The 25,129-nt window shown below is 41.9% G+C and overlaps 1 protein-coding gene across 1 annotated transcript in view; it reads left to right on the forward strand.

The window, feature by feature from the left end:
• LOC117252527 (transmembrane protein 132C) overlaps positions 1-25,129 on the forward strand; it is a 181,078-nt gene that overhangs the window by 76,842 nt on the left and 79,107 nt on the right. Inside the window, exon 3 of the mRNA XM_033619527.2 lies at positions 20,076-20,222. Within this exon, the coding sequence (XP_033475418.1) occupies positions 20,076-20,222 (147 nt within the window). The remainder of the gene's footprint in view (positions 1-20,075; positions 20,223-25,129) is intronic.

Genomic DNA, 25,129 nt, shown 5'->3' on the forward strand with positions numbered 1-25,129 from the left:
ACACTTTTAAAAACTCATAAGCAATTTATCTTTCCAGGAATCATGACCTATTTACTCAAGGTAACCCTCAGACCTTGATGTGAGCACTTTCATGTAGGAACTATTTTCTTTCTACCAAACCACACCTGCTAACGGTATCACCATGCAGACAGAAGGGTGCATCCGCTCATAGATGAGAGGCTTCTGACAGCTCTAATGTTGGCTAGCTCAGTGGTGTTAGGTGAGCTAGCTTCCAGAATGCTTCCTTCTGTGTGGTGATATGGTTGGCAGATGTAGTTTGGTAGAGAGAAAATAGTTCCCACATGAAACTGCTCGGACATGATCTTTGGAAAGCAACAAAGCTTTAAAATTTAAGTGTTAAGTGTTTTTTTTTTTTTTTTTTGGCAGTTTGAGCAACACAAGCTGAATTCCATCTAGTTCCATTATATTCGAGAGGAGGTAGACATCTCTACAGCTGATGTATTCAGCACTCTGAAACTCACACCGAAACAATCTAAAGTGCTACAAGTAAGAAAAAAAAACTTGTATTTTTGATTTGGGGGTGAACTGTCCCTTTAAGATACCCCATCCCGCATATTCTGGAGAGGTGATTTCAAGCCCCATTTTACTCCTAGAATAAAATTCCAACAAAGCAAATATCTAAAAGGCAGATGGTTGATAGCGTATTCATGTCACACCGCTTTGTAATGCAACGTGAGCATTATGCAGGGCACCTTGCCACCTTTAGATATCATACAAGAAGGGCAGGTCGCTATCTTGCAACTAAAAAGTTTGTAATGTGGATCTGCTGCATTTATTAGACGTGTGGCAAACAGAGACGTGTTTGCTCATTGTAAATGTACTGTTCACATCTGCTCCCAAGAGTAAAGCCTCTTCTGTGGCCTTTCCTTCAGCTGTGGTGAAGTGTGTTATTTGCCGCAATTTGCCACTGTACAGAGATGTACACACACGCTCTAAGAATACCTTGCTTTCTTTGTGGAGAAGAATTTCTTTTACAGACATTTCACAGCGACATTGGCACTTTGTAAACATGCAGTATTAATTGTCACAGTCTCATTAACTCACAGTGTGTGCCGAGTAAACAGCCTTAGCTAAGGTGAAATGAAGCATACTGTGAATGTGCACTTAGCAATGAGTGTGAGTGTGTACGTGTGTGTTTGTAGGTGTTCTTTTTGGTGTATCTACAATGGATGGAATGGAGGTTGCTTACAGAAACAATGTGGAAATGCCATTTGATTTTAAAGAGAAAGAGGTGAGGATGAACACATTAGCGTGAGTGGAAAATGGAAACTCAACACTTACTACCACAGTATTCACCTTTCCTTTCCTTTCCTTTCCTTTCCTTTCCTTTCATCTCCTCAGTCCCATCATGACACTGAGTAATCAGAGACAGATGGTCATAAATCAGCCTCTTTATTATAACACACTCCTGTCAATGAAATAACTAGCCGTGAAATAAGCATCAGTTAATATGCATCCTTAATCCACATAGAACATGACACCCACTTACTAATAGACATTGCCGACTGCCGCGTGCATTAACTGCTCCTGCTACATACAGTATGGCAGGAGACTGATGACGAGGGAAGAGTGACTCCCTGAGATGAAGGCCATGTGAGAGGAGCTGTCTTAAGTGATAATGTCAGGTGTGTTGGCAGTAGATCTGGTGTCTTGGGAGCTGGATATCTTGTTGTATTAGTGTGTTTGTGCCTGCGTATGTTGATGGGGATGGCGTAGGTTACTTTGTGTTGTTGCTCAGCACCCCCTCTCTCTGTCCTCTATCACCTCGTACATACGTATAGATCCTGTCTATATTGTTGTATTAGAAAAGGCACTGAATTATTCATATGGTAGTTTGTGTACAAATGAGCTCAATGCCTGGCTATGAGACAAATATAAGCCCATGATGGTTGTACTCAGAAGATAGATGTAGATAAATACAGCAGTGCTGTATAATACCTGAGACTAGAGTAACTTTGCCAACAACAGTTGACCTTGTATTAAAAGTGCTGAATTGTATCTATTTGTGGGGTCTCAAGAAGTGCTTTCATATTGTGATATTGTGTATGGTTATATATTATTAGTGTAAAGGCCCTGTCATATCAGCCTTTACATCAGCAACATTTTGTGGCCAATCTTTTCATTACAATGAAATTGCCGCAATAAAGTAAAGGTGCACATTTGCTTAGTAAGATAGCAAGAGAGTACACATGGTTTTGCTCTGCTGATTTGTGGTTGACCAGAGCGAGGGATGCCAGTTTTGAGCCATCTGCAGCATTGCTTTTGTTTTACGATCCCAGTTTTTCCTTTTTGCTTCACTCTCACAGCTCTCATCAACTTTGTTTCCAGAGGCAACAGGCAGCTGTTTTTACTGAAAAGTCTCCAAAACCCACTGAGTGGCCAGCTTTAGCTGCCAGAGTGACATTCAAATCAGTCTGAATACAAGAGGCCTTTCCTTTTACGGCCCAGACACATCAAATCAACATCAGAGAACTTGCACATGAACACACCAAACCGACGGCCATCAAGCACGCATGTTCTATGTCTGCGCGAGAGGACATAACCCTCCATACCAGCAGACAGCAGTCGCTTGTATTCGTCATTCAAAAAGGGAAACTGGAAGATAGTCTTGACGTTAATTAGCCAGTTAGCACATTAACAACACAATTTTTTTGCTGAAAGAACAAAGGTTATTTACTGTGCTCACTTCCATTTTTTCGCTGATTCCACATGCTGAATCAGCGGGGAAAAAAGCCAACTAGCGCAGATGAGGGCCAAGAGCGGGGACACATCGCACCAATGAGGGCTGCAGATGCTCACTAAAGGCCCAACTTTGACTGATGGCTGACTGTCGGCTCGGTGTGTCAGGGCCTTGAGTCTGGTGCTCCATTGACTAAGTTAGCTTTAGCAACATATTTCAAAGTGTTATCCATTTAGAGGTTTAAAAAATTAGTTTTTGGACTTTTTGCATTTGTAACAGTGCACCTGGAGATTGACAGGAAAGTGGGGAGAGAAAGAGAAGGAACGACATGCAGCAAAGGGCTGCAGGAATGGGGCGCAGAATCTACTAGGTGAACTAGGGGGCGCCCCCATGTTCTGTGATAAATGTCTTGCCTCCTATTTTGTTTTCTGTTGGCTTTGCTGACAGAGCACTGGCTAGCCACATTACCCTGCAAAAAGATAGTGCCCACTGCCCGCCCTCTGGTCTCCACTGGTTATCTAGCCTTAGCTGCTCTGCACTGCGCACCACCCACATTGACATCATCTAAAAAGTTGACATCATGAAGATGTTGGCACACAGTTGCTTATTTAAACATACAGTGTACACAGAGCAACTGTAACATTAATTTTAGTCAGGATTGTGGTCAACTTACAGTATGTAGGTAAGTTAAAAAAAAATAACTTTTTGCTTGAATTTAGTCTCCACCAACTCTTGAGTAAAATGTATGTCTCTTTAATGGCCAAAGTTTGCTGTTTGTTGCACACACACACAGTGAGTTTTTAGAGCCTTTTTAATAAAAATAGCTGCCTGTTGCCACTGGAAACAAAGATGGGGATCCTAAAACAAAAGCAATGCTGCAGAGTTGTTTGAAAAGTATCTGTGGATTTGTCCCCATGAGCGACACACATGCTCAATATTCATTTGATTATTCATTAGTGAAAAAAGATTATTGTAGCTTTAATAATATTTACACTTGTAGTAATGTCTACCTATTGTCTGTCAGGATAATTTATCTGCTGTCATTTTAGTCAGTGTTTTCTTACACTTCCCAAAATGCCCTGCAACAACCTTTTAATCTTGTAATAAAAGAGTGGCCCATGTGTCTTTCTGAAGACGTGTCTCGGGCTGCTGATGTTAGAAGAAACTGGTCTAAGTCTGTTTCTTTCTCTTTTATGGTGGAATTCTCTCAACATAGGCCTAGAAAGAAGCCTGTGTTCTTTGCTGCCAGGCTTTTATGTAAAATATGTAAGATTGTAAGATGCTTGAGGGCAGATGTTTCTTTTAAAGGTATTCTGAAACCTGGTGGCGATGATTACCTTTGTCTCAGCTGTGTTTTTTAAGACCAGCATAGTCGTGCTTTAGTAAGTAGAAACCAAGGTGCAGCATGTCTGTGGTACTAATTTTGATATAAAAATCAAATGTTTATGCATATGCAGGCGAAACACAATGCAAACACATGTGAGTCCATATGGAGCTTTTCCTCTCCTCTATTTATAATCACACTGCATTGTCGGTGTGTGGGTTTGTGTGTGTGTTAGAGTGAGAAACCTGAAGGACACTGGTCCCTGGTGAGATGGGAAAGAGCCTTGTGCCTTAAGAGCTCCAGGGCTGCTGCTCTGACAGGTGAGACCATGAGCTCTGCTCAGCTCTCCGACCACATACACAGCACAAGGACACAACTTCTGCTGCCCACTTCAATACAGTGTCACCTAGCCTGTTATAGGCTGTGTCATCTGTCAATCACAACTGAGTAATGTGTTGTCAAGGGCAAGGTCCAAGGGCACCGTCAGCTGTGTTGATAATTAACTCTGCAGAAGACCTTTGAGTCATATAACTGGGGTCAGCACACCCCACCGTAATTCTGGCATTAGGTAAGAAATGTCCTCCATGTGGAGCAGTGCGATTAAAATGACATACTGTACAGTACTGTTGGTTTCAGGCAGCAGTGGGGGGAGGGGCATTGCGACTGTGAATGGCAGTCTTTCATCTGCAGCTGGCATTAGTGATAATTTATCATGTTAGAAAATATTAGTGTTCTTGACAGCCAAATTTTAGGATAGCCAAACATAGTCCAGTATTGAATTATTTTCAGGGGGAAAAACCTCTAATTTACTGTACACTGTAACAGGCTGATATCACCACTAAGAGAAGGACAAGAGCCAAAAACAGAAACAACATGATACTGGAGTTCCTAGTTTAGCTGTAGTGCTGTCAGCAATGCAGTCACAGCCTTTGTACTCAGTGAAGGTTACAGAAACGAAGGTGAGTTATTTCACTCATTTCAAGGTCAGTATGGACTGTCTGACAACAACTTAAAAACACTCCCTGGATTCTACAAATACAACTACACTGGCTGGCAGGGATGGTAATTACTTTTATAACGTAATCTTACCTGAAGATACACTCACTAGCTTTTTCCGAAGTTCCATATTACAGACACATGATGTACACAGCGTCATATCCATGAAAGCTGAGCAGACAACCACCAATAAAGACCACCAAGAGCCACTGAAATCTGCAGAAAACAGACAGTAAATGGACCATGAGTTAAAGCTGCACTGATACATATTTTTATTTAAAAAATGAAACAAATTACTACATAATGTGTCAGAGTAGTTGCTCATACTAACAAACACACAGATAATTATTACCCAACACAGTTTCTTTTAGCTCTACGGATCATTTTAGCATATTTTAACTCATTCTTTTGCTTTTATGGCCCCAAATCACTGTTTTGGCTCAGTCTTATGGCTCTCATCAGCATCATTTTAAGCTGCAGCAAGCAGCTATGTTTCTGTTGTACAGTATTTTAAATGCAAAACAGCAGACAAAGTTAGCAACCAGCTCGATGAACATAGCATTGAGTGCATTAAGATTATTTTGTAAACTACCCCAAGGTCAAAAATGTACTTACAGGCTCCTCTATGATTTATTATCTTTAGAATATCTACCAACCATACAGATGAAAACAAACTTCATAACAAAATCCATGTGGCATCTTGCACATGGTCTGAATTTAGCAACCACAAGTGTGGGTAAAACACAGGGGAAATGTACAATAGAATTTAGTAAGGTTAGCATGATTGGAACTGCTATGTAAAAGCAATGCTATTGGCCATATAGGACTGTATTCCTTTTGGCTGATGCTCAAAGTTTGACAAAATCTAACCAAAAACCATCAATTAGAATACACGCCCCTTACATACACACCCACCTTTTGCTGTATCAATGTCACTGGCTACCTCACTGATCAGTTTTGTCTGAAGGAATAGCTCAGGGCGCAGCAATTGTGTGGTTGAGCGAGAGAGAGTAACAATGGATGCGCTCAGGGCAGACGTGTTTTGGCAATCAGAACAGAGAAGAAATAAGGAATGAAGCTGTCAGGCGGTAGAAATTTGAACAGTTTAGAGTTCAGTATGTCTGTGAATAAACATTGCAGCTCCGAAGGACCTCCTAAAGTTCCTGTGTCTTGCTTCCAAACTGCTGGGTGAAGTGAGGGTTAGCCCTGAAGTGAGCATCAAATTCGGCCCTGGAGGCAAAACAAAGTCTCTCCTGTGTCTCCTGACCATGGAGAGGGATTAAAAAAACATTGCAGTGTTGAAAAATTATTCTGTTGCTTTGTTGTTTGAGGCTAAATATTCTCTGTATGAACCGCAATGTATTGAATGTATATTTTTGTACGTAGGTGGGAGCATCCATGTATGCTGGTGCATGTGTGCAGTAGCCACCCACCTCCTCACCCCTGAGAAATAGGGCTCCCCCAAATATCATGGTGGAATTCCAACACTGGGATTTATGATGGAATTTACCATGCATGATGTCTAAATGATCTAAATGTTATTCTTTAATTTAATACCTGCATTTCAAAAGTGTCAGAGAAAACTTCAGAGCTTTAGACAAAAAAAAATCTTGTGTTCACGCAGTCAACTTTTAGGTTTGGAGAAAGTCCTGAACCCGCCTAATTCGATACGTAAACAAGTACCAGTAGGATGACAGGGTTTCAGATACTTAGGTGCCAATTTTCCAGATACAAATTGAGTCTTTAATAGACTGCAGTGTTTTCTCTCTGTGCTGTATTAGGCCGTTAGTGGCTCTCTGTGGTTTTGCATGATTAGAAAAGTTGTGTCGTTACATTAGCGGCCGGTGTCTCCTTCTAATCCCATTTGCCTTGTGGTCACAAACAAGGTGCCAGCAGAGCCACTCAGCTGAAGGCACAGGGAATCCATGCTTTATACGGAGCAGCCCTAATTCAATTGACATTACTGGCTGGCTTTAATGGATTTTACCTGGTGAGGCTGCAAATTGAATATTTTAAGACATATCAACTCCTTCAGAGTAACTGAAGAGAAAAAGGTGCAATTTTCATTTTGTGAACATTTGGTAACGAGACGGTGACATACAGGAGATTATAATCTATTTCTTGGCTTCAATTTGATTCGTCTTCGGAAAAGCACTGTCCCTCTTGCCTGTGGTTTGGGCTTTTATCTCCCTCAAGCAATTTGATGTTCTTACCCACTGCTTTTGGTTTCTGGAACACAGACTCACACCACATACACAGAACCACATCCTTTTGTACACCTCAGCCCCCCCTGGCTCCAGTCTTGTCTTTCTGTGAGGAGTCAAACCCTTTGCTGTGTCATCTCATTGAGCTTCTGTGGTTGTTATTGTTTTATCTCTTGGTGTGTAGATCTCCGCGCGAGACGGGCGGCCGTCCTTCCCCTGCTCTCTCTGTAAAGGTCAGTGAGCCGCGGATGAAGTTGTGTCGATCAGATGAGTGCCACAGACTGACAACTAATTTTCATCAAAGCAACTGTGAGACGAGGGGGGCCGAGGCGCAGGACGCCCGGGGGCCTCTTGCCTCTCTGAGGATTCTCCACTACTTATCAGGCTTACTGACTCACTGTGTGGAGATATGGCCCTGCAGTCGGCTCAAATCCAGAGTCTACTAGCTCCACATAAAGTTGCAATCCACATGTAACACCAGGGTATAGAGAGAGTGGGAAACAAGCAACAAGACTGTCAACAACACAGTGCTGTAACATTTTTCCATTTCTAGAGCAGTCTCGTCTGATGATCTGCACACGCCAGCCTTTGTTCCTCTCTGTTCATTTTTTTTTTTTTTTTGCACTCTTTCCTCTCCTCTTCCCCTCTGCCAGTATTCTAAACATGGTTTGCATTGATTTATTCTCTTCCACCAATTAAAAGCAATTTTGTGAGCATTAGAGTAAGCCATGCCGGGAGTCGTTTACTGCAGCAGGCTGTTCATTACCTCATTGCGTGTGTGTGTGTATATGTGTGTGTGTGTGTGTGTGTGTTTGTGCGCGTGTACCAGTTTGTCTCTGTGTGAACTCCTGGGTGCCTCCGTTATGCTTATTTCACTCAGTGAATGTGTCTGCACAAGTGTGAGCGTATCCCGTATGTGTGCAAACCTGTGCCTTTCCATTCATGTTTAGGTATACATGAGCAGATGGGTGCGGGTGTGTATCAGAGATTCCCTGCACGTGCAGGGCATTAGTTCTCTGTTCGCAGGCTAAATCCTCATGTTGTTGAAGCGGTGTCAGTTGCCTCTGCCACGACACAAAGCTTATCTTTTACCAACTCCCGTACCCCCTTGGGAAGGGGAGACATGGGGGTGGGGGGGTTGGATGAAGGGATGTGTGAAAGAAGACAGAAGCTCCTGCCTGGTGTAAATAACCCTGGGCTTGGGAGGAAGGTTAGGAAGCCAGCGCCATGCTGTGTTATCCCTGAAGGACCCAGTTCCCTCAGCACCCATCCTGTCCTCCCCAACCTGACAACAGCTCTGTGCCATGATGGCTTCACATCAGTGTGTCAGTGCATACAGGTCTCTATTTGTCAGTAACCATCACCGGCTCTACAGCTGCCATCCACCCTGTTGATGGACACCTGCTGTATTAATATTGCATTGGTATACTTCAGGTGGAAGGCTGAATGTTTTTTGGTTTTAGATGGGGAGCATTTTTTAACTCCAGCAAAGCAAAGTGACCATTACTGCAACTACAGGCGAAACCTGGTGACTGAAATAGCATTTTGTTCCCCGAGCTTTGACTTTTGATGTAATTTTGATGGCAAAACAGATGTTTTCCATAATGGTTATGGGAAATACCTTCCTTGGTTTCTAACATTATACTATGTTGGAATTGTTGGTTACTGTTTGTAAAAACAACATTAACACTTGGCCCCTCCTCTCTACACTGCGTGTACATACACTGCAAACTACTATAGTAATGTAGGAACATTACGTTTGTTTTAATAGAAAAGCTGATATTTATGCAAGCTAGCTAAGCTAATGGCCGGTATCTACCTCTCCAACAGAGAGCAGGCCAACTCTTCATCCTTTCCTTTACTGCTCGCCAGTGAAATTAAAAGCCAACTCCAAATTCACTTCCATCTTGGTACCAGCTTTGTCCAATTGGTGTTTTGCCTTGCTATAGCTGCGTTTTATTGGCGCTGCGTTGGTGGTGTTTTTGTAGCTTCCTCTTGGATGCGTGCTGCTACCACCTGGTCAGGTTGTTCTCAAGCACTGTTCGTAAGTATACCTACAAAAAGTAATGCAACACAATTTGTTTCCAACATGCATAATGATCAGCCAGTAATTTGTGTATAACCCATGTACTCGGCAATGCTGTGATCACATGACCAATGTGTTGACAGGCATAAAGGAGGCAGTAGTATAAAGAGTAAAAGTACAGGTGGCAAGTTGGGGTGTTGGATGGGTCAAACGAACACAGGACTGACTCATCACCATGCTTTTTTTCCCGTATACCTAACCTACATAACTTTACTTTCGTAAACCTGTGCGTAACTTTACATTAAGCAGTACTGAACTTGATGCCAAGTATGTATCCTGACAACACTACTCGTAGGGCACTATTTGATAGATATCATACAAACTGTTATGTGCACTTTCATAAGATATCATATTAAGTCCCAACCTCGCCTGAACACTATTATTTGCTTGGGGCTACACACCCAGAAATGTCTTCAACACCAGAAAATAATAAATAAGAAAATACAGGCAGTGGGCAAAGTCTCTGCAGATAAATACACTGTCACACACTTCTAGTGGGTCATAAGTGATGATTGAGAGGGGTTACTTTTGTCTATACATTGTTTTTAGGGAAATCCTGCAAAGTATACCTTTAAGATTTTTAATTCACCGCTTGGTTGCCTGTTCATTTCTAGTGTGGAACATTTAATTCAACATTTCCAAAAGAAACATTCTCTGACATTTTGAAATAATATATAATCTGCAAGACGAAAAACAGAAAAGCAGAATTTATCACTACGTCAACATAGAATAATTATACCTTTCACTGTGGCAGCGTACCAGTTTACTGTTGCAGTTAAGAGACAACTTGCAGTTGGAAGCGATTTGTTTTTTTTCCTCAGCCAGAATGTAGCCATAAGTGTGTACAAGAGGCTGAACAATATTAACTAACTTACAAAGCAGTACAAATACTGTAGGTGCGCATGCAGACTCCTTTTTGTCATATAAGGTAACTAGAGTAACCTAGGAGCTCTGAAAGACTTGAGATGACTTGGTGACATATTTGACTGAGATGAACTCTGGAACTGGAGGCACATTTTTTAATACCGTTAGAGCCACCACCTTTCACTTAGCACTGACACAGAGAAGGCACCCCTATGATCTGAAGCAATTTGTTGGGGATTTAGGATCTTCACCTTTATGTAATGCACCCATTGACCAACACACTGGATCACACCAGAGATGAAACATCGATGTGTAAGTGGCAGAGCCAGAGCCTTCAATATAGTTTCCTATTTACTATCCATTTCCTCTGGGCATGCAACTATTTATTCCCCCTATTTTCTCAAACTGGAAATGAAATGAAAAGAAGCAAAAAAGAGAAGGAAAACAAGTGTGCGGGTTGATCTCTATTGCCAAAGGCAACATTGTGACATTATCTCTTCATGACAGCCTAACAGAGGCCGGCTCCTATGAGTTTCTGCATTTGTCTGAGGATGTGTGTTCATACATGTGTAAGCCATACATGCATGAATACATATGTGCACGTGTACATTTGTTTTTGTGTGTGCCAGAACATTTTCCTGTGCCTGGCTTGTGTGAGTTTTGAGGGCGTTTGCTGTTGTGCTCAAAAAGAAGGCATCGTGTTTACCTACACACACACACACACACACACACACACACACACACATGTTCATCTGCAGATTAGCCTGCGGCTGCCTGCCTGCCCCCATGCAGAAAAAGAGTGGGAATACACACTTTCCAGCAGCCTTTGTTGAGCCCCACTACCTGCTCACTCTAAATCAGCTCCTCTCAAATACACTGTAATATCCTCCAACAAGGGATGATGCTGTTATTTACAGGCTAGAGGAACTATTACACAAACCCTCAAACTAGCTAACTGCAGTCAGTCATATTGCAATAATAAAAAGAGACATTCTTGAAGTTGTTGAATTAAATTAGAATATGGTTTGATTGGAAAAAAAATATCTGATGAAGCAGGAGAGGGAAAGCTGTGCAAATATTTTCCAAGTCTTAAATTATCTCACATCCGAGTATTATTGACTGTTTCTCTTTCTCTCTGCCGCTTTTTTTTCCTCCTCCTGCGTGGATTTCCCCCTCTCGCTGTGCTCTTGAATGTCGTGAAAATCCAATTAGGCGGACACATTCTGCGAGAACACCACAAATCTGCGCTCCATGATAGCAATCATATGAATTCTTCAAATGGGATTTTCGATGCTCCCCTCTCATTGCTCACACCGTGTCTACACAAAAGATGGAGTAATTGGCAAACAGATCTCCATACAAAATGTGTTTCCCCTCTCTTTTATGGCCACTCAGCATAACAATGGGTACTTCTGTAATCTCTGCTGTGTGATTCAGAAATGAAAAGCCAATGAAATGTGTCTCCTGGCATGTGGGGGAAATGACTGCGAGTGTAGGTAGAGCATGTTACTGGCACCTAGTAGCTCCCCTATTGACACGTGGGCAAAAGGCACATAATTGTCTAATATACTGCATTGTATTAGGCCTATTTTACAGTCACTTCTGGTAGGCCGCAACACTTCCTAAAACAGTCCTATTATACAAAGTAAAAAGCTAAAATATTGCTCTCTCTGTGCTGTAATAACTGCTAATATTTACACAGATACAGGTGGGAAATTCTAAATGCTTTCTTATCATTCATGTTGACATTATGTCGCATACAAAGATGGAGCAAATGAATAATTCATACTAAGAGAAAAGGCTGATGTGAGGCTGATAGACTGAGGATATTATGTTTACCTGACCACGCTGATAGCCAGCAGACATTGAAAGTCTGTCCCTGCCTTATGCTTATATTACAGTTTTCATAAAGGGACTCAAAAGTGTTGTGTCAGTGCATTATATTTCTATCACTCTGTTTTCCTATTAACATTTTCAGACGATTTTAACTGTTCAGAGCCTCTGAGCCCCTGTACGTCAAAGGAATGCTGCACAAGTTGGTCTCTTGTAATCTATAGTATCTGTTTTCCCTCCCTGTTGAATGGACGAGATGAGCAGCTCGACATTGATTTAAGTAACTGCAGAGTGCACAGTCATGCTCTGTGCCTGCAAACACACTGACTCAGGCGCTCAGCCTCTTCCCCTACCCGCCTTTCTCCTTGTTTACTCTTTTGTTCTCTACTTTATGAAAAGGAAATAAAATCAAACAAGCTTAGGGTTGCATTTAAAATGGCATACTTATGTACTGCGTACTACTCTAACAATTTTAGTGTTCAATGTTTTTTTCACAGTACTTTATAAATGTGAGCACTTGTGTTGTTTCTCTTAACTGAACCTTAAAGCTACAGTAGGTAATTTTTATTTAAAAGCAAATTACATGTTATGTGAAACTGTCACTACAACCTGATGGTAGTACATGAGAGAGTTACCAACCAATAAGAGCCAGGAGAACTCTCTAACGCATGTCAATCACTGCTTGAAAGATCATTTACGTCATGCAGACCAAAGCTGACACACACAGACACATAAAGTATGAAGCTGGCCTAAGAGTCTACAGCAGCTCTAATGGCTCTGACAGGCCATACTTAAACACAGCATGTTTGAGCTAAATGCCAATATTCTCACAATGACAATGCTAACATGTAGATGCTTACCAGGTATAAGGTCCATCCATCCATCCATCCATCCATCCATTTTTATCCTCCTATATGGGGATGTTTCACGGGGGCAGCAGGCTAAGCAAGGTACTCCAGCAACCCTTTCTAGCACCTTCTGGGGGTTCCTGAGGCATTCCAAGGCCAGATGAGAGTTTGGCTGGGTCTGCCCCCATGCCTCCTACCAGTTGGATGTGCCTGGAAAACCTTTAACGGGAGGTGTCCTTGAGGTATCCTGATCACATGCCCAAACCACCTCACCTGACCCTTTTTTGCCATGAAGGAGCAGCTCTACCCTGAGCTCCTTACCCTGTGTCTACGGCTGAGCCCAGCCACCCTACGGAAGACACTCATTCCAGCGGCTTGTATCTGTGAACTCATTCCTTGGGTCACTACCCAAAGCTCATGACCATAGGTGGGGGTTGGGACATAGATGGACTGTTGAATTGAATCATTTTCACGATGGTCCAGTGCAGCGGCTGCCTCACCGCCGATGCCATGCCAAACCTGCCTATCCATCTCACGCTCCATTTTAGAATGTAAAATGGTGTAAGGTTCAGGGATCACTAAAGTTATGACAGTTCATCCTGGGGGAAACAAATCATCCAATAGTTCATGAGACATTTCACTCCAAACCAGAAATGTCAACCTCATGATGGTGCTTTACTTATGTAATCTTTCTTCATACCCTACAGGGATATTGGCCAAAATGTGCTTCCTTTGCTGTCCATCACAGTTCTGTCAGGTCAGATTTGGTCTTCCAGGTTTTCCTTTCTCTCAGTGCAATATTTGGGGTGTAGTTTTACTCCTTTTGTAGCACATAGCCCAGCCATCACAGACACTGCTGCCTTATTCCAGTGCTGATGTTCTTGCTTTTGATTTTTTCTGTAGAACTCCAAGATTGTGATCTTAAAGAAGACACGTACCCTTTCTCAGGCACCCATAGTGGAATGCCTCACTTTTCATATCAGTTCTGTTTTTTTTTTCTCCAACATTCAGAACCTCACATTCAGATAGACTTGACATTGCTATTGCATATACACAGCCTGAGCCTTCTCCAAACTTGCCGCAACATCCTCCCCCTCTCCATGCTAATAAGGCTGCCTTGATAAGTGCAGTCCTCCACAAACTCTAGAAAGAGTCAGGGGGTCACCATCACCAAAGTCATTATGACACATTGGCTGACCTTAAGTGTCTGGACAAACTTTTCTGCCAATTCATCTACAGTAGTAGATGCAGAGATATTTTTACAGGACAATTTATATAGATATTTTGAACTTTTGGTGGCATTAGTTGAAAAGTCAAGGGTCAAGGGTCACTTGTTTTGGCATAATGTAAATCTGTACCAAATTTTGTTGCAATCCTTCCAATAGATGTTGAGATGACTGCTGTCTAGATAAAAGTAGTGGATCGACAGGCTGATATTGCCCCCCTTTGAGCCATGCAGCTAGTGTGGCTACCTAATATACATACATTCACAAGCAAGCAGCCTCGCACTCCTGCTCACTGCTGTCTAATAGCTAAGAGGGAGAGTTGGTGGGGTAAATCCATCAATAATACCACAGTGTATTAAGACATGACACCCTGCGTACGTTCCCAGACACAGACAAACACAAAATCCGAAAAAACATTAAAAGTATTCTTTTTTTAGATTTTTTTTTATGACTTTGCAAAAGTTTCCATGTCTTATTGAACATTGTAGCAATAAAATAAGCCTCTTTTGATGTGTTGTTCGGAATTGGAGTGTAGGCGTTTGGCTCGATTTATTTTTCGTTTGCCACTGTGTATGTGTATGTGTGCGTGTTCGTTCTGGTGTCTGCTCTTGCGGCAGTTATGGTCTGTGAAGCAGCAGACTCGTAGATGAGTGCGGTGCTTTACACTGTTCCATTAGCCGTCAACCACAAACCATCACAAAGTACTGTCCTCCCGCTGTCTCTCTGCCATTCCCCCACACTGCAGCTTCTCTCTTTTCCCCCGTTCCCCACTGAGCTGTTGCATTCTCTGCACACTGTTTATGTAGGCGGGATGGCACAATAAAACGGGAATCTCCTCCTTGGGGAGCAGCTGATTGTGGATGCATATGGTCCTAAGAGGAGTCAGTGAAGAGAAATGGTCAGAATAGTTCACCAAACCCCCTGATGCATGTGAGCCAGGAGCAGCCCAACAGAGCCACGTGGAAATAGGCCAGAGAGGTAACTGGAGTGTAGCCAGTGTCATGGGACACAGAACACTGGCTGGGGACTCCCGTAGTCGTTAAGCCTCAGTCTTATTGGATTTACCCCGGAAATGTTTACCCTTTTTATTGCCCTGTTGAGAAGAAGCTTTCCTACTTATCTTATCCCTATTTATTAAGGGAGTCCCTGAGGAGTCCAAACATACAATCAGGTGTGAGTGTAGGTGGGTGATAGAGAGAGAGCATAGAGACAGCGTTGAGGGAGAAAAAGAATAAGAGAATATAATACACAGTAGCTGAAGCGTGATTTTCTTCCCTTTTTATCCAAGAAAACGGACTCATGATGACATGAAATGGCATAAGAATCCGGAGTGGACCACTCTGTGCTCTCTGATTGCTTCTGTACTACCTGCATCCACTTTTCTTTGTTCCGCTCACCTTGACTCAGACTTATGACGGCGCCGATGAATACTCGTCAGGTTCTCTTATGATTTCTGACAGTTTTGAGGAGTTGCGTCTAGTGTGACTTTAAACTGTCAGCTAAACGCTGTCGCCTTTTTACACTGTTCCCCTTCTTCCCTCTGCGGGTCGTTGTGTCTTTACTTCCCCTCTACTTGTGTAATACTTGGTATTCAGAACATTCAGTCTGGACTGTAGCTCCGCAGCTTCACAGGAGACCTACTCAGAGACTGAGGAGAGCCCAGGTGTACTGATATAAAGTGTTCCCTCTTCCTTCATTTTTGAGGGGAGTGTCAGCTTGTCAAACTTTGAGGAGAGTTCTACCCAATGGCTGTCTGGCATGCCCTTGACTTATCTGAGTCAGAGTGATACAGTTTAGTTGTATTAAATGTGTACAAGACAGCAAAGTTAAGAAAAACATACAGATGCAGGTGCCTGAAGCATCACACATTTTGTACAGTGTAGAAGACTTTTTTTTACTAGCGATACTGGCAGCATGGCTCCAAAGATGGCAGAGTCATTTTGTCAGATGGTGTGTTGGGCTACCATTGTGGTCCAGACTGAAATATCTCAACAACTTTTGGATGGAAGCCCTTGAAATTTTGTGCATGTATTAATGATTCCCAGAGAATGAATTCTACAGGTGTTGGTGATACCCTGGCCTTTCTCTTAACAACACCAGTTTGTTCACATCTTGTTTTGTACTGTCTTGTTTTGACAAATATTTGATGGATTAACATGGAATTTGGTACTGACATTCATGGTCTCCAGGACATGACTCCTGTCATCACAAAAAAGTAATCTTTTGACTTTTCCTGTGATGCAACCAGCAGAGTACCACTCAGCAGAGTTTTCACCTATCCAATGATATATCTCAACATCTACAAGATGGATTGGCACCAGTGTTGTAGAGACATTCATGGTCAGCAGTCTATGAATCAGGATGATTTCAGTGATAGCCTGGCTGTCCCTGGCTGTCTCACTTTAGCACCACCATAAGGTTTTGATGAGATGTCTAGACACCTATTGGCTGAATTATCCATTAAATTTGATTCAGACATTCATGTCCTCAGGAAGACATAACTGTAACAACTTTGGTGATCTTCTAACTTTTCATCTTGTGCCATCATCCGGTCAAATTTTTAATATGTCCAGCCTCACTTATAGTCGCAAATGTGAGCATGTTAACATGCTAAACCATGACAGTAAACATGGTAAACATTATACCTGTTAAACATCACCATATGAGCATCAATGGTGGATTTAACTAAGTACATTAATTCAAGTACTGTACTAAAGTGCACCTCAGATTTGTAGTTAAGAAAAAGAATTCAGTAAATATTCAACTATTCAGTTACATTTTCCACAACTGAGTTTTGATGAATATGAAAATTGGTATATTTTTAGAAGCTGGCCTATTTGAAGGCATATATTCACTAGCTGAGGTTACAACATGGATCTAATAGTCACTAGCTTTGGATGACTGCTATTTAACCTGCAGGAGACTCCTTCGCTGGCTGGTTACAAGGCCAAATTGACCATTAAGTCAATAAAAGACACTTCAACCATACTCTAACACCTACTCAGTAAGCTCGGATATGGTCTGTGGAGTAATGACTGGCTCCCCTCTGAGACTCGACTGTGTTTAAAACATTCTGAAGCCTCTCTGGAAAGCACTGATAGACATCCTGATCACTGAAGTGTAAAGAAACCAGATACAAGACCCCGCTGCTCCCACTGGGACCCGAGGAGGACTGTGCATGAGCTCTTTGTGTTACAGTTGTATGCTCACTGCCAGTAAGTTCCTCCTCAGCACTTCCTTTCACTCTGGCTTGAACAGTGGATCTTCCATTGAATGGGGAATAAAAAAATCCACCCTTGGAGTGACATTGTAAGCTTTTATTTTTCCGTGCATTTCAGGATTTGCAGGAGGCGAAGATGAAGTGTTGTAATTTACTTTTTGGTGTAGCCACTTCTCCACCTGTCCCAGCTAAAGTAGACAAGTTGGGGTGATTTAGCAAACGGGTGCTTGTTGCTTTCAGTCAGAGGAGGATGAAAGGGAATATAAATATAGCATTTTAGGAAACTTCACTGTGAACACTGAGGATTTTTGAGGTTGCAAAGACAAAATATTTTGTGGCTGCTTTGTATTATGAGCTATTGTTCTCACTTTAACTTGTACTGTATTTATATTACAATAGTTTACGTCCCTACTTCTGTAGTCCACTTCTTAAAAAAATGTATTCACTGTACATTACTGAAGCAATATCTGATCATCCTCATAACTCGCTCTATAGTTTAATGCCAAATTAAGGCTGCACAATATCTGCTGGATAATGGCCCATGGAGCAGAAATGATAGTTGGGTGTGACAACTGCCTAATTTTCTCAAGCACGGTGGTCATAGTAAGTGGCAACAAGTGAAGCCAATGCCTTAAGTGCCTTAAACCTTTCTAATGGCCAGCAGGGTGACCCGACTATATGTAAGCCTATGAGAAAATGACCCTACTTCTTGCTTGTTTTATTACATCAGTAAACCTTTTCCTAATGAGTTTATGGGCTCAAATACTAGTTTCAAGTCTTCTTCAATACAGCATGATGTTGATTTAGTAAATTATGGTCCCATGTAGAGTAAAATATAGATGATAAAGCAGGGCATGCCTTGGGGTCCGGCTACCTCTTGATTGGCAAAAAACTAACAAAACTAATGAGTGATGTCACAGTAGCTTTTGCTCTTATTACATACAGTTTATAGGTCATAGTGGAAGAAAACCAATGGAAAATTTGGGATGCCTCATAACGTCATATTTGTTTATGCCGTTCTTCAGTCACTATCACCCGCTGAACAGGAGCAATAACACCGAAGTAATCACACGTTTGAATTCAACATCACCCCACGCACACAAATGTATGCTGCTCATCCACACTTTCACCCTCTTTCTTCCGACTGTGACGGAACCAACTTCACTGCTGAGTGATGATGAATGGCTCAAGGTTTTCTTTCATTCATAAGTGCAACATTTGTTGATGTTTTCAGGTGTAAGATTAACTTCACAGTTCACCTCAAGTCACAGAAGTTGTAAAAAGAAGGCAAAGCGATTGCACGGGGCCCAACATGTGCTGATGCTTCTCAGCCAAATCATGGAAATAATTTAGGACTCTATGATTTGGACTCTATGATTGCCTATACTGAAATGACAAATATATTGTGTTGCCTGGTCTTGCCTTAGACTTAATATGTGATGTTGTAGCAAAATCTATAAATGTCAGTAGGCCTTCATTCATATACACACACAACAGAGAGTGAAGCAGCTGGCAAAAGGCATCAAATAATAATGGAAAGGCAACAACACAAAAAGATGGTTGCTTGCACACACACACACACCCATTCTGATTGACCCCTAGGTGTAGTGTTTATCTTCATTCTGAGGGAAGCATACCATCTGTCACATTACCCATCTTCACTTGGCATATAACCCCCCTTCACAACATGACATTACATCAAAGAAAGGAGCTTGACTGGAGAGGGCAGATATATTCATTGGCATACAGACAGGCAATCACATAGTGCATGTTAAAGTGGAGCAACAAATTCAAGATGAAAGCAAAGTCCTATCTTTGGTCTCATCTGCCAACCTGGTATGGATTGGCTGGGGAAAGTGATTGGGCCTTCTTTTATAATTTAGTCTTCTCTTCAATCCTGGAACTTTGCTGTCACCCTCAAACAAAATCACACTGTTCACATGTTATGGAACATTAGTCTAAATCTATTTTATGTCAACACTTTTACCCTTAGATCACTCTGTGTGGATACAGTTTATATACTTTACAATATGAATTACCTGTAAGGGAGATTTTCATTTCCTTTTCTTTTTTTTGGGCATTTCCCTCCTTTGTAGTCCACTGAGCCAAGGACATTGACGCTGTAATTTTGCTGCAGTCAAAGAAACCTTTTCATAATGTCCTTTTCAGACTGCAAGAGAGTGAATCTATTACTGAGGGAGGTAAAGGAGGGAAAGGAGTGGCATAATGGGATGGTCACATCCCACTTACACAGCACACTCATTTTACGACAAACAGCACATTCACTGTGGATGGCAGACCCTGACGTGCCAGAGAGAGTTACTTTCTGATTAGTTAATTTTTAAAAAAGCTCTGTTTGCAGTCAAAACAAATGAGATTTTAGCAAAGATGCACAACAACACTTATCAGACTGTTTAGAAAATACAAGCTACGCATTAAAATGGCAGGTGTTTGCCGTGGTTTGATTACTCGATTGACCAGGGGAACACATGAGACAACACACATGTTTAAAACAGCCAGTCGTCCTCCTGGGGAAGAAAAGCAGTGTGATCAAAACCAAGATAACAGCTGGGACATCTTTTGAAGATGAGGCAGTGCAGTGAACCATCTGGATAATGTATTGCTAGACAAAATGACAAAAAAAGAAAAAATTATTGTCTGTCTGGATGCAGCTGCTGTGCATGGATCAGCTCGATACATCCAATGACTCTCTGAAATGAGGAGCTTCTTTCGGCCTGATATATTCATAAACATGTCTTTTCTTTCTCCACAGAGTGAAGTTGAAAGAGGGAGTGACGTTTCTCGGGGCTCGTCCCAGCAATCCTACTCAGTGGATAGTTAGCCAGGATGTGAGGAGTGAAGGCCACCGAGTGGTGACTCTCCACTGCCGCAGGAAGGAGTCCGGCTACGATCAGCAAAGGTCAGCAGATAAATTACCTCAATTACCTTAAGTTTTTGGAAGATTTTCCCATTGGTTATCTCTCCACAGTGGGATGAGAGTGATAAGATATGAAGTAAAACACAACATGACATATTCCTTACTACCTTATTAAGTTAATACAGCAAACATGCTAGCAATAACTTGCCTAATACTATGTCAGGCATAGGTCTGGAGGGGGTCATGCATTTGGCCTTGTGTGTGAGTGTGAATGTGTGTATCTGTCTGCCTGCAGCTAATCTCACATTCTACTGGACCAATCAGCTTAATATTCATACCGTTACTGACTGCTGGCTCCTCACTCCTCTTACACGGGAGGTAGGAGTCCTAAGTGATTAACAAAATAACGTAGCAGAGGCTAGCCCGAGAGCAAAAGGCAAAATAAGAAGCCTTACCATCTGTTGCAGGCCCCATGTTGGCCTTTGACGTGGCTTAAAAACTGACATCCAAATTTGGTCTCATTTTGAACCAAAGCATCTGAAGATTAATACACGTTATTTTATGATCCACTAAAGTAAGTCACGTTACAAGATGATGCCCCCTCCCCACCCAGCTTTGTTATCTTCACCGCCATCTTGACTGCAAGGGAGCCAGGAGGGACAATTTCACCAAGTGCAACTGCATTGAGTAGAGAGGCTTCAGTGAGCCCCACTGGCTGCGTTGCAGTAGGAACATGGCTGTCTGGCTGTTTGGATTTCTTTGTCTGCCCACTTGGTGGATGCAGGTCCAGCATTTACTCCTTTTAGCTCTATTTTGGTCTCCACCAACTCCTGAGGGAACTATAAGGAATGTTACCTGCTTCAATATATTCACCAACCAGCTAGCCTTATTTGTCTGGTATTTGGTGTGGGACAGGTAGCATGCAGTGAGTTTACAGAGGTTTTTTTTTTTTCGTCAAAATAACAGACAGCTCCCACTGCAAATAACTTTGACAAGAGTGGTGAAGAAAAAATGAAACCAGTGAGCCTAAAGATGCTAAAATTCCCAGCAGAATTGAAGAAAACTGCAGAAACTGGGTGATAATTCTCTGTGGGTTTATCAGTACTAGTGACACTTCACACATTACTCATTGTCATTTTTTCCAGTATTAATATAACAACATAACTTATTGCAGCTTTGTTTGTGTATCTTTAATATTTCAATTGAAGACTTGTATATTCATCTGTTGTTTACTGATTTACTGATACTGATTCTCCTAAAGCCACTATTATCACATTGAGTTTACACAGCAGAGGTATTTCTCCTGCTAAAAAAAGTGTGTGCTCTTTCTAAAATATATTTTTTACAGATTAGATTTTAGACTTCATAACAGAATGAAGCCTTACTTGCATTTAACAGCTGCTACAAATTATCTTTCTCTCACTTTTGTCCTTCTGAAACATTGAGTCATCACTGAGGCTGCCGTTGCTAAATCTCCTGAAACTTTTTTTTACAGTCCTTTACATGTCCATCATTTCAGAAATTACTTTGGCTGATTGTTCACATTTTGCAAGAGATACACAGGCACTAGAATGTACAGTGTTAGTGGTTATTTAAGTGATGTTCCCGCTGCTGAAATGACACACTTGACATAAAGGCCATCGGATATGTCTGTGGAGACCTCTGTGGGGAGGGAGAAGTTAACACACCATTGCGGCGTCCCCTCTTTTCACTCTCTCTCTCTCTCTCTCTCTCTCTCTCTCTCTCTCTCTCTCTTCATCCCTCTCTTTTTTCATTTTTTACTTATTTTCTCCCCTGCCATATCCTCAATGTTGTTTTGGCCATTTCCTATCTGTATTCACGTCCTTAAACTAATCTGGCAGATAGGGAAGTGATTGCCAGCACTGGGAAAAAGGTTGCTGTGTTAATTAAGTGCTGATTGAAGGCCTTTGTGTGTTTTAATGGTTTTTCCTTCTCGGATCAGGAAGTAGTTTTAATAGATCTAACTTTCTAGTGACAGGTGTAATTTTATGGATTAGAGGCAGATTTGAGGCTGAGTAAAGCTCCATTTATGTTTGCTCTTTAGCTTTCGTTCCACTTAGCAATTTTTAAACCACTCCCTTAAGAAAACAGGACACTTGACATCGCAAACTTTATAATCAAAGTTGTGCGGGGGTTATTTAAGTGTAGAGCAGCCTGTGAAACATATGTAATTTAAATCTGTTAGTCCACTGATTTGTTTAGACATGCTGCTATTAGTGGATCACTACAAGGAATGATTATAGTGTAACTGCAATGCACACAGCGCGTTAAACAAAGATATATGTGCCTGCCTTTGAACGGCTATAAAATCAGAAGCAGATAATAAAGGCTTTCTTTAATAGACATCTCATACAGTCGTTTGTTGTGTGATACTGCACAGCTACATTGAGACCAGCAGCACAGTCATGCCGGTTGCTGATGGTTTCACTTAGATCTTGGTGGCATGTTTTTTTTTGTGTGTGTGTGTGTAAGTTTTTTCTTTTTTCTTATGTGGGCTTAATATTTTTTACTTCTCAAAGCACACAGTACAACTTTATTTGACTTTATTAACAGTCAGTTTCAAACAGGAGCTGCCCCAGGAGCTCAAAGTCGCCTCCGCAGTGAAACTACTTTTCAGACCTTCCATTCACTCATATGATAAGTTATGACAGCTCAGTCTTATAAACAGAAAGTTTTTGCCTGCCTGAAAATGTATAGGGGTGAAAAATGTGTTGATAATGACACCAACTGGTGCAAGGAACCTTTTGGAACTGAAGGAATTTTTATTATTTTGCTGAATGAATCACATTTTTGAGGGGCTAAAGGTGCTTTAAAACTTAAAAAATTAGAGGCGGTGAAAAAAATATTATTTTATGGGTCTCAGGTGTGACAAAATGGCTTAGTAGCACCCCCGACAAAACTTCAACAAAATAGCCCCTGTGGTATACTACCCCTAGATGTACAAAAATTTGGAGGCACATGCACATGTATGGGGGGGGGGGGGGGGTGTGTGCTCTCACCCAGCTGACATTGGGCGAGAGGCAGGGTACACCCCAGGTCACCAGACTATCACAGGGCTGAGACATAGGGACAGACAACCATTCACACTCACATTCACACCTATGGGCAATTTAGAGTCACCAATTATCCTATCCCCAACCTGCATGTCTTTGGACTGTGGGAGGAAGCCAGAGTACCTGAAGAAAACCCACGCTGACACTGGGGAGAACATGCAAACTTCACACAGAGGGGCTCCCTCCTGGAACTGAAGCAGGAACCCTCTTGCTGTGAGTTGACAGTGCTAACTACTACACCACCGTGCCACCCCACATGTAAATCACAAGCGGTATACCCTAAACCTAACAGGAAGTCAGCCATTTTAAATTAACTGGGCAATGCAAGAGTATTTTTGCCATTTAATCCTAGGACAGTGAAGCAATGACCCGCCCTACTCTCCCTATGTTAGGCAAGTTCTTTTTGCCTTTGTTGGTTGGAGTGGTCAGCTTTAGGCAAGTGCAGTGGGATTGAGAAGGGTTAGGGTAAGATTGGGTAAGGGTGGCTATTCCTTTGCTATCCTTGGGAATTCAAATTTGCTTACACAGGGTCATACTTTAATGAACTTCAAGATATTTCACCTGATGGACAACAAATTTTATCTGTGCCATCTAAAGACCTTTGAGATGAAAAGTTTGAGTTCTCGTCAAATGGTGTGGCCATCTTGGGGCATCAAATTTTTATAATTTGCCAGAAACAGGAAGTGGTTTACGACTCCATGGTAAATGATCCAATCTGCCCTGAACTTCATGTTTGGTAGGAGTCCCAGCTTGAAGACATCTACATGCCATTATTGAGTTAGTCATAGCACCACCTACAGGCAACAGGAAGTGACATGTTTTGTACTTTGATGTGCTTCTCTTAGCGTGTTCACCAGATTCAACTCCAAAGGTACTCAGAAAAGCCTAAAAACCTTGACAATGCTTTAATGTGAAGATTGCCAGTTTTTTGAAACAGTGATGCCGTGGCTGCACAGTAAATTTTGATGTTTCTACACAACACAGGAAGCTGTTGTAACTGGACTTTACACAGGGGCCTACTCGAATCTGCCCCAAATTTAACATGCCAGATAAGAGTCCAGGCCTGAGATTTCTCCACGCCTGACTCTTAGTGATAGCGCCACCTACTGAAAACAGGAAGTCAGCCTTATGTGGCAAAGATCATCCAATTTACAAGAAATTTAATCGCTGTGGTCTACACATGACATATAGCAACATGACATATAATTAGTGTGTGTTCTGTAGTGCCACATAGTGGACAGAGGAAGTGGTGCCCGATTTGCAATACATCAACACACTACATGCACTACATGCAGGAAACATCCAAGTCATGCACACAGCCAAGTCGACCAGTGACCCGCCAGCAACTCCAGCATGCCTGAAAGTTTAAGAGCCCATTCATTGCTACTTGGAGGAAATTATTTCTCTTATCAGATTTGTTGTTGCTGTATTTTACATATGATTTTATATGTTGGTTTTCTATAAGTTTAGCAAGAAGTCAGAATGCTGAGAGCCATCCTGGTACTCTTTGGCAGCTGGTGTCAGCAGTTTCTCTGGAAATGTAAATGGGACAAACAGTATGCATGAACATGTTTAAGGGTGGGTTTTTTTTTGTGGAATAAAATTTGCTTTTAAAATCCCAAAACGCTACTTGCTGATCTGAATATGTGAGGGGGCTGGCTGAGTTTGTCCAAGACGAATTCTTGGCCTTTAACAATAACTCTCCCGTGGAGGTAATATATTATGCCTGTGCGTGGCTGTAAGAGGAGCTGCAGCATCTTGAACAACATAAAAAGGGGAATTTCAGCAACTGCAGCAGCGAGCACCGACGCTTGGCAGCTGGCTCCTCCTCGCTTCCGGAGCCGTTCTACCCCTTTATATAGGTATTTTTCTCTC

Source organism: Epinephelus lanceolatus, chromosome 9, assembly GCF_041903045.1.
Source record: "Epinephelus lanceolatus isolate andai-2023 chromosome 9, ASM4190304v1, whole genome shotgun sequence".
Lineage (NCBI taxonomy): Eukaryota > Metazoa > Chordata > Actinopteri > Perciformes > Serranidae > Epinephelus > Epinephelus lanceolatus.